This window comes from Protomyctophum parallelum, assembly GCF_964188405.1.
Source record: "Protomyctophum parallelum genome assembly, chromosome: 10".
Taxonomy (NCBI): Eukaryota; Metazoa; Chordata; class Actinopteri; order Myctophiformes; family Myctophidae; genus Protomyctophum; species Protomyctophum parallelum.
Genome location: NC_139704.1, coordinates 982,668 through 994,132, shown reverse-complemented (window position 1 = coordinate 994,132; position 11,465 = coordinate 982,668). Strand labels below are relative to the sequence as shown.

General features: G+C 39.7%; 2 protein-coding genes across 2 annotated transcripts in view; both read right to left on the bottom strand.

Moving 5' to 3' along the window:
* The window catches only part of LOC310865222 (protein NLRC3-like), a gene marked incomplete at both ends in the record, with an annotated part of 239,975 nt that overhangs the window by 18,220 nt on the left and 210,290 nt on the right, over nt 1-11,465 (bottom strand). The window lies entirely within an intron of this gene.
* On the bottom strand, nt 1,034-5,631 carry vsx1 (visual system homeobox 1 homolog, chx10-like; the record flags this gene model as incomplete). The annotated part of the gene is made up of 6 exons (XM_083774203.1): nt 1,034-1,323; nt 2,183-2,378; nt 3,529-3,652; nt 4,041-4,116; nt 4,682-5,041; nt 5,523-5,631. The coding sequence occupies 6 exons, from the start codon at nt 5,629-5,631 to the stop codon at nt 1,034-1,036; spliced, it is 1,155 nt and encodes a 384-aa protein (XP_083630329.1).

Genomic DNA, 11,465 nt, shown 5'->3' with positions numbered 1-11,465 from the left:
GAGCAGTCCTATGATCTCACAGACATCTCATACCTGAGACATCTTCACTAGACCTCAATTGAAGTCTTCCATAGCCTGCTTTTGACGTTTACTCGTAAGAAATTTAAGAATGTGTTATTATTACCATCTATGGGAATGTTATGCAGTTCTGACAATTTGGTAAATTCTTAGTTTCATCACTGTGGGCATTCTCTGGCTCATGTTGAAGGCAACACACAATTTGGTAACATAACTTAACACCTTTATATAATCATTCTCTGCTTGTATCACACACACCTTGTTTAAAGATACAGAGAATAGAGATCACACCAAATTCACTTCCAGTTCAGTTCCAGTTTCAGTGGGTTGTGACCTTTCTTTGGGTCGTGGACTAATTTGTATCTGTCTCGAGTAATATCTTTTCTTTTTCTTCAAACTAAATGTAATGCCTAGAGTCCGAGAATGACAGTAAAGTGCTTTTCAGGGTATCGGTGTCCCCAGTTCAAACATGATTATTTGGGGGCGGTCTGCAGCCTGAAAAGTTGAAAACCACTGGCCTACTGTATAGCCTACTAGGACTATAACACAGTGGCTTTCAACTGTATTAAATGTAGTTACAGGTTACCAACTCTCCATCATTTAGCTGGGGACCACCTGGAACCCCCTGAAGGACCACTGGTTGAGAACCACTGTACTAATGTAATAAATCAGACAAAGGAGTAGAAGAACATTAAATAATCTCTTATATTTAAAACAAAACATATAAAAGATACTTTCAAATACAATAATTAACAGAAAAAAAGACAACTTTATACACTGTACATGATCCATTGGATACAAAATATACAAATGTCTTCATTCATGAACTGGCCAGATATATGGAGAACCGCGATGACCCTGGAACAAAATATCTTGAGATGGTGGGGAATCCACGGCCAAATACATATAATTTTGGGTGGTCCTTGCCATGAAAAAGTTTTGAGAACCACCAACATGAGTTTTTTTCCCCTCAGAAAACTGTTTTAGAAGACATTTTTAGAATCGACCTCTGGTTTTAACTGTCATCCTCCGAGTCGCTCTCCGGTCCTCTGGACGGTGGCGGTGACGAGGACTTTAGCGAGGTGCTCTTGTTGCCGCTGTCCTGTTTGGACGTGCTGGACAGGTCCATGGCCATGTCCTCTGTGTCCTGACCGCACCAGTCTCTCACCTCTCTCTGCTCTCCCTTAATGTTAGTATTAGTGTTGGTGTTATTATTATTGTTCTCTTCCTGGTAGGAGTCGGAGTGAGCGGAGCCCGGGCTCCCCGGGGATTTCTTAGACATCTCCAGCGACTTTTTGTGCATTCCTGGAGGAAAAGAAAACGCAGACGGAGAACATCTGTTAATTTAAAATCCTGATCTGGTTCGACGAAAATATGGCAGGTTATCTCGGTTAACGATTAAGAAACTTTAAGGTTCATTTATCTTTTCTGGAACATTATGAGTACATTTGATTTTTGCCTTATAGCAGCATAAGTAATAGTAGCCTACCGGTGATTAAAACTGAAAACAAAAAAAGGGTAGAGTATGGCCTATTAATAATGGAAAAGAAAATATGTATGGGCCTATATAATATACAAGGCACTTTGGCCTCAGTTAGGCCTAAAAGGCTAAATGAAAGATGTCTGGATCATGACATAGAATCAACTTTATAATTATACTCAATACAAATTTTCATTTTTATTTAATCACCTACTATGTGACTGTTTCTCAACGTCCGGTCTGAGGACCACCAGAAATCCAAATGGACCCTTATACAGGTCTGTAACTGAGTGCGTACAAATTGAACCAACTGGACCTTTACAGGTCTGGAAGACTGGAACTCTGAGATTGTACAAATGGACCCTTAACCTGAGCCTGTACAAATAAATGGAACCAAATTGACCCTTATGCAGTATAGGTCTCAAGGTCTGTAACTCTGAAAGTGAACAAATGGAAATGGACCTTTATAGGGTCTGTAACTCTGAAAGTGTGGAACCAATGGACGCTTACAGTTATATAACTCTGAAAGCGTACAAACGGACCCGTCCCGTACAGTACAGGTCTGTAACTTAGAGGTGTGTAGTGTAGCCTGCAAATGGGGTCCGTGGCCCTAATGCATATCAAACTGTCTGAAACACTGGCCTTATATGTAACGCATATAATTGATGAAATAAAGAGAACAACCTGCAGGCGGCTCACCTAGCAGCCAGGGGGCGCAGGAACCCATCATGCCGCTCTTGGCGGAGTTGATGATGGACTCCGGCAGAGGGATGGAGTGTCGGACCATGGCTCCGTACAGGCCGTACTCTGCCATCACGCTGCTCCGGCCCCAGCACTTCTCTCTCTTCCTCCACTTGGCGCGCCGGTTCTGGAACCACACCTAAACACACACGGAGTGATGGTCATGTTATTGATGGAGAGAACCCATTCTGACCTGAGATCAGATTCATATACGAGGTTTCCGCCGGACACACACTGGTCTGATTAACCCATTCTGACCTGAGATCAGATTCTAGAAAATGTCAGTCGCTCTTCGATTTTTCAAAAATAGCAGACCTACAAGCTCGTATCGCGCCACTCGGTGGCGCGATATGAGCTGACACCAAAATGAGTGCCCGGCCAAAATGGGTGCCCGGTCAGAAGTTTATGTTATACTTTATAATATTCTGAAACCACTGCACCTAATAACACATAGTATAGGCCTAGAGGTGTGACTATAGTGTTGTTTTGAAATTGATTGATTGATTGATTGATTGAATACTAAAGCACAGAAAAGTGTTCAATACAATACAATACAAGAGGATTTATAGGCCTAAAGCCTCTATGGCTTGTTTCTTTTGGGGTCCTTTACTCAATTCATTGAAACATTAATGACATATAGCCTATAGGCCTACAGTATTATGCAAAAACATACACCTGGCCACTCTAGTAGAGAGATGACACTAACACTATAGTTCACCCAATGAATGATTTGATTTCTGACTTATATTTCTATAATACACCCCATGCATGCATGCAGCCTTGAATATCATGGAGATTTGTTTTTGTCACATTCCTAAGCCAATCATTTAATGTACAGAGCAGCCATCCGGCCATGAACCAACATGGATCGTCATCCGATTCCTATACCTCATGGGTTTTCAGCCTTTTTCATATATCAAGACAATGCCCATTATTTATTTGGCTTTTGAGCCACGGACCACCATTTGATGAGAGTTATCCTCTTAGACCCGAAACAAAAGAATATTTTGTTGTTTTGTTTGTTGTTGTCCACAATTCCATGCTCTTGGCAAACGGTCAAAATAACAATTTGATAATGTAGAAGACATTAACCAATTGTGTAGACTTCTTGTAAATGAAGTATATGCAGATGTTTAACAAATAAATTAACTCTTAAATGAAACCAAATGGACGCTCTCGAGAGTTAAAGATCAACAAATGTCCATTTGGTTACAAACTCTCGCATCATTTCGCTGGGGACCACCTGGAACCGGCCCAAGGACCACTGGTTGAAATCCACTGTCCTATACCTGAATTCTGTCCTCCGGGAGTTCGGTCTTCATGGCCAGCATCTCTCTGGCATAAACATCTGGATAATGAGCTTCATGGAAGGCCTTCTCCAACTCCTCCAGTTGATGAGACGTAAACACTGTCCTGTCAATCATATCATGGCAATATTAATAAATAGTAAAAAAGTAAACATATGTTGTTTTGGGGCATAAAGCTTGTGGATCTGCTGTTCAATACTTAAAAAGGAAAATGCAACTTCTTTCATTTAGAAATTTTGCCTTTATAAAAAAAGTTTGTTTTTGAAAAGATTTTGGAAGGAAAATATATATATATACCATTAATATATAATAATAATAATAATACAAAAATAATACATTAATAACGAAAATTGTAGGGGAATAAAAGTGATCCCCATGCATAAAATGGTTCCGTGATCAATTGTAAAACAGACAGTGCTCCATAGTATCTCTTTCTAAAACAAGGCCTAAAATAGTTGATGAATTGATGGAGAAAGTGAAGTAAGTTTGTTTACCTGTGTCTCCTTTTCTTCCTCTTCTGGGAGTTTGCGGAGCTTTTGGAGTCGTTTCTGTCCGATAGGCACTCTTCATCTGGGGGGAAAAGGCCGATGTGAATACGTTTTTAAATGTCTTGCATAATTGTTTTTTGTTTACAATAATCCATATAGCCTATATAAAAAATTACATTAGCCTATGATATAGGCTATTTTTTGCTAATCGAAAATTATGAACAAAAGTGTAACGAATATGTGGGAGGTTTAGTCTGAAACTCTGAATTGCTCAAATTTGTATTATTTAAAAGGGAATGAATTGACCTTTGGTGGATAATTGTTATGCAAACACAATTCACTGTACACATTCCGGTAATAAAATAATGATTATTAACCAATCAAAACCAGTAATAGGCTAATTAGGTAATAAGGTTCTTCTGGTAATTTGTTGAAGAAATTAGATTAATTTATGAGTCTCTTTCCGGTGTTTCCCACAAGTGGACAGGGTTTTAGTTTTTGTGAGGTTAGGGGGGTTAAGGTTTAAGTTTAGTTTTAGTTTTGTAAAGTTAAATATTATATTAGGCCTAACATATTGGGCGACAGAGCGAGCGAGTCCCAACGAAATACAGCATCATATAAAAACACGTTGAGGGGGGATCTCATACCTGAATAAGGGTCCCGGTGCGGCTCCATGTTCGGGTGCATGTAGTGGCCGTGGCCCTCGGAGCCCCGGCTCTGGAGCAGAGGCAGGTGGTGAGCCCCCGGCAGGAAGCACGGAGCTCCGGGAGGCTGCTGGGCCGCCAGGCTGCACAGGAAACCCAGGCCGAGCGGCAGGGAGCCGCCGGGGAACGGGAAGCCTCCCAGAGCCGCCGCGGTGCCATGGAGATCCCCGCTGCCCGGGCCTCCTAGCCCCACGGAGGAGAAGCCTCCGGGGCCGGGCGGACGGGACTGCAACTCGGACGGTTCCAGGCCCAACAGGTCGGTGATGGCGAAGCCCCCTTTGGCCCTGTAGCCCCCCGTGGTCCCTGTGTGGCGCATGGGTGGACGGAGAGGAGAAGCGCACGGTTAGTACAATTACAATATAGGCCTAAATTTAGGGCCTATATAGAATGGGATTATAATAAAATAATGAAAATAAAAGCATTCAAGTTTAATAACCTTTTACTAAATCTAATGACAGAACTAAAAAGAAGATAGAATTATAGAATTATACACTAACGAAATAACTAAAGCTATAAAAGCATTGTCGTTGAAAAAACAAATATTGCATGCTTGCATATAACTATACAACCACAACTAAGCCCTTGTGTCATTGACAAAAAATCATCCAAAGAAAGCTCACAACAGGTTCCAAATCTTACAAGCTTGTAGGTCGCCAATGTATCTGAACTTGTTGAATCTCACCAAATAGTCAAGCCACATTTTCAATAAATAAAATAATGAATAATATAATATAATATACTATAATATAATATATAATGACAAATGTAAAACTTCAATATTAACCTTGGTGCAGCCGGGATTTATCTATGCTGAATCCAGGAGATAACATCTTGACTTTGGGTTTCTCTTCATCTCGGCTGTCCTCCCGTCTCTCTCCTCCGGACACACTCATGGTTTTCGTCCAAAATAAAATATTTGCGTTCTATGCAAATAGACCATACACCAAAACAACTGTCACGCTGTTTTGTTTTTAATAAATGGAGAAAAGTATAGGCCTACAAATCCCAATGATTCACGTCCAGTTCGGGTGCAGAAAAAAACCCCTCTTTATCCTCCTTTTTCCTACAGTAGGCCTACAGACTAATACAACTATACACGAAACAAGTGCTGTCGCGAAATTGCTTTGCGCCGTAAAATACACGGAAAAGTACAATTCCAGTTATATTTGCGTCCAGATCTGAGGTATGATAGAAAAATACTGGGGAAATGAATGCGAAGATGTAATGATGATGTTGATGCTGATGCTGGAGAGAGTGAGATGGCGCGAGGCGGGTCACGCATTTATTTGCGTGAACGCTCGCGGGGATCACCCTCCTGCGACCAATCAGGGATCAGATGTCAGCGAAACGGGGCGTTTCCCTTTTTCAATAATCCCCCAGGGATTAATTGCCACCAATTTCCCCCCAATTCAATTCAATCCCATTGGGATTTCCACTGCTCGTCTTTATATACCAGCCGGCTTCCGAAGATTAATTTAGCCTTTCGTCTCACACGAGAGTGCATGTGCACGGAGAAGACATGACTGAATGTTTGATCTTGTATAGATGTAGATCATGCATGCCATTTTTGGCATCTGGCATGCTATTTAATTTGGACAAGGCCTCTATATTAACAAATAGGCTAATCGAGCCTATAAAGCTTTTAAATGTTTGTTTGTTTTTTGTTTTCGTAATGCCCTAGTTTTCTTTTTAAATGATTCTTTATAGGCTAAACGATATAGCCCTGTAACTATATTATCTTGTTGACGAACTAAATTAAGACATTATTAAGACAATTATTACAATTATGTCCAATATTGATTGTTTTATTTCCCCCAAAACAAAACGACTCATGCTGTATATGCCTTTATAAACTGTATAAGCTGTATAAACCTTTTAATTTGTTTTCTAATAAATTTGTCTGTATTTCTTTCTGTAAAGCGACTTTGGGTACATATAGAAAAGCGCTATATAAATCGTATATATTATTATTATTATTATTATGCGTCTGAATAATTGGCAATAGCCAGTGTGTGTGTGTGTGTGTGTGTGTGTGTGTGTGTGTGTGTGTGTGTGTGTGTGTGTGTGTGTGTGTGTGTGTGTGTGTGTGTGTGTGTGTGTGTGTGTGTGTGTGTGTGTGTGTGCGTGCGTGCGTGCGTGCGTGCGTGCGTGCGTGTGCGCATGCGGTGTGAAAAAAACAGGTGCCCATGCAGTCGTCCAGGTGCAGCCCGGTTGTCCGCACACTCACTGCAGGTCCATGTGGCCAGTTGTGCAGGTGACCACATGTCCCTATATAGGCTACTGCCCATTTATCTGGTTTTGGTGGCCAGCTTGTATAGGATCTGGCATGTAACCGAAAATATCGTGGAAATTATTGGACAATTTTGAATAATATTTCCATTTGTTTTAACATAAATCGTCTCTTCATGGCTGGCACAACATATTTCATATGGGGTCTGCGGCCAAATACATACATCAATTTGGGAAAGCTTGACACATGCCTTAAATCAATCTTTCTCAAACCTTTTCATGTCAAGGAGATCCCCAAATAAAATTTACATTTCTTTCAAGATTATTGTCAAATAGCCTATAGGCCTGTATACTATTTTCAATTCACTTTTAGGCATTCAGCAGATGCTTTTAATCCAGAGCGATTTACAGTGGAGTAGAACAACACATGCGCTAATACATCAAATGGAAATAGTCAGTTCAACAATATTTATGATATACTTTAGCTGGAGTCCAGCTAAAGCCGAAGATTTAAACTCTCATATACATTTCTCTACGACACCGTTCCCAAACCTTTCCATGTCAAGGACCCCCAGTTTGACCTGCATATTCGTCTACAGACTCCCATTTTATGGCATTTCTCATGGGACCCCAATTTATATTGTAAAATCAACACTCAGGCCCCTTTTCCACCGGTTGGTTTCCCAATGGGAACCGGTTCAGTTCTTTTTGGTTCTTATAGTCCATGAGCCAGAGCTCCAAAATTGAAACATTAATTATGAATTGAGTGGGCAAAAACCATACCTATATTTGATTGTTATCACCATTAAACTTCACCAATTGAGTACTTACACGAAGACAATGATTTATTGTATTGCAAATTTTACATTTTTAAATGAGGCATTATGTAGGAAAAATATGCAATACTCAAAAATATGAAAAAGCTACTACTGTTAAGGGTTATCAATATCATATATTAATTTACTTGTATTGATCCTATAAACAATTTAATATAGGGTATACAGTTTGCCCACCAATTATGGAGCTCATGGACTAAAAACCAAAAAGAACTGAACCGGTTCCCATTGGGAACCAACCGGTGGAAAAGGGGTCTCAGAGTTACAGAACCATAAGGGCCCATTTGGTTCCAAGCTATCATTTAGCTGGGGACCCACTGGAACTCCCTCAAGGACCCCTGGGGGTCCCCGAACGCCACTTTGGAAAACACTGCTCTACGAGAAGTGCTCTCTGCACCCACTGCAGAGATAGCCTATAAGATTTAAATTAAAAAAATAGCAGATCTACAAGCGACAGCGTGTATCACTTCGTGCCATGCTGCGAGCTTGTATACACCTGCTATTTTTTTACATTTTCTTAAAAGCTCCTTGGCACAACAAAGTTTGGGAACTATTGATTTAGAGGGCATTTATAGAATCAACTTTATAGGTCTTAAAGTTCACCCAAAATATGACTTACCGTATTTTCTATACATTTTCTATCAATTACACAGTTTATTTTTTTGTTAGACACCAACTCTGTTTTTAGAATCAAATTATGTATTGGTTTAGGAATGTGACAAAAAAAATCTCCTTGAATTCAAGGCTTAATTCATCGGGTGTGTAATTGATAGAAAATAACTGAGACAGAGAGGGGAGAGGAGGGGGGGGGGGGGGGGGGGGCAGGGAGAGAAGGAAAAACACTATTTTAAGAGGGCAGATTACCAGAAGCCTAGTTTCATATAGTGTCATCAGACCCCGAGGATTATGTGGATTTAAACTAATCAGTAAATGTTTCTCTTTACTCATTATTATCTTTATCTCTCTCTCTCTCTCTCTTTCTCTCTCCAGAGAAGGGGCGGGGGGGGGGGGGGGATGTCAATCAGCTGCTGTCAAGATCATTAATCTTTTAAAAGACCTTAATATAGGCCTATCATATTAAAAAAATCTCTATTTGCTCTAATTTTCTGCACGGGCACATCATGGACGTTGTTAATAGCTGTCACGTGTCCCTTGAACGGGATTAGATAAATATTAGATTAGATCAGTAAATATTCAAAAGTACAAATTACTTTTAACATCACCGTGCTGCAGCTGTTATGATGAATTGAAAACGATGGACCCTCTTGTGAACAAAATGTAATGCTTTATGGTGTCGTCCACTCACATTTAAAAAAAATTGTATTGAGTTGTGCTTGAAATGTATACTGCAATTCTGCAAACTGTTAATAAATACAATCAATCAATCAATCAATCAATTTCTGTATTGAAAATGTAAAAAAATAGTGAAAATAAAATGTCAAAATTGTGAAAATAAAATTTCTAAACTAAACTTATTGTTGTGAGCTGTATATACAGAAGTATAGGCTACATACTGTAGTGAATTAAATGCAATTACTGTCCATGCACCACTGTAACTAATCATTTGAAAATCAATTTTACCAACTGTCAGATTAAACACTTGGATAAATCTTCTGAGTTAAAAGAGATTGAGATTAACATTTAACTGTCATTTTCTTCCAATTCAATTTAGAGAGGATTTCGTATTTTTTTCCCCACACTTTCCTTTCTTGTCCTGTGAATTGTAAATGTGATTTGATTGACTGATGCTGTCAATTAAAAACCGCAGTAAGTGATTTTAATTTTTAATTTTCATTAATTGATTTATAGTTATTTTTTTATGGCCATTTGCAGTATAATGGAAACAAAATTCTAAAATGAAAATAAACGAAAGACACAAAGAGCTACAGTGTCTACATACATTTCAGTCCATATTTATGTTGTATTTATGTGTCACTGTCAGTCAGTGGTGGACAAAGTACTCACATATTTAACTTGTAATAATTGTGAGTTTATAGATTGTCTATTTTGAAATGGCTGAAATATTCTGTATACAGGGATGAAGTGGGTATTGTATGTGTTGTAATAATAATATTCTAAATCTAAAAAGTAACTATAGTAACTAAAGTTTTAAAATAAAAGTAAAAGTACAATATTTGGATCCGAGATGTAGTGGAGAAGAAGTAAAAGTATATGGAAATTGGAAATACTCATTAAAGTACAAATTCAAAATTGTACTTAAGTACAGTAAATAAATGTACTTAATTACTTTCCACCACTGCTGTCAGTCCAGATGTCCTCCGCTCTCCAGTAACTACCCGTACAGAGTGGTAATCACACACACACACACACACACACACACACACACACACGCACGCACACACACACACACACACACACACACACACACACACACATACACACACACACACACACACACACACACACACACACACACACACACACACACACACACACACACACACACACACACACACACACACACACACACATACACACACACACACACACACACACACACACACACACACACACACACACACACACTAGTAATTCCGTCCTACTTATTAGTGCAGAGTTGATCCACAAAGTCAAAGACATCCACTGACAACGGACACTCATTCTACAATTAAAGCCATCGTTATCAGCTCTATAAGACCTCAGTGGAAATAACAACAATCACATTTCTACAAGCTGTGAGTCCAACAGATGCACCAACAGGAGATAGTACGCCGTCACAGAGAGAAGCTGCTGTAAACACCACAGCAAACATTTCTCAAACATTTAACCATGCAGACCTGAACCCTCTCTCAGTCCTCTCCTCATCTTTTTTGCACATTCTGTTGGCGGAGGACTTTAAGTATACTGAAGAAACAAGTGCAAGCAGGTTGGAACAGGTGGAGGAAAGTGTCAGGTCAGATGTGTGATAGGAAAGAATCAGCAAGAATGAAATGGGAAGGTGTGACGGGCCAGGCCAGCCCGTGCTCTATAGACACAATGGTTGAAAGAAAGAGTTTAAAATGTTTATTTGTATTTATTGATACTGAAGTTGCATTGGTACTGTATGTTTGTCACCTGCCTCTCCTCTGCAGTACTGCCAATCCTCTCTAGATTGGAGGGTGCCAAATACTGTAGAGGAGGAGGGGGGGGGGGGGGGGGGGGTGATTGTTCCTGTGTGTATTATGTTTGGTCTTTATGTTAGGCCCTGTGAATGAATTGGGCCTTTGAAATATGTTTGAGTGTATATTCCTTTAAAGTATAGTAGTGTGGAAGATTACTAGTAGGCCTTAGTTGGCCGTGTGGTTGAGTCAATTGATTGCCACTTGCTGATTAGGAGATGGTTTGCCCCACCTGTATAAAAGCAGGATTGCTGCAGTTCAGTATTACCTGAGGCTAGGAGAGACATCACGGTGAGCTGCAAGCCAGGACCTCATCGAAGGTTAAATGGCCTGTAACAGTCTCTCAAGATCTGTTGTGTTTTCTTAAAGTTTAGCCAGAAGGTGTATTTTGTTTCCTATATGTTTGGAATGTTATTTTGTCCAGTATTTATAATTTTTTGTATTGTCACTGCACTTTGGAGGTAAATGAAATGCCTGAAACATACTTGTGGACCTGTCTACTCCCTGGAACCTTTAGCATTATCACAATAAGGTGGCAGTGGA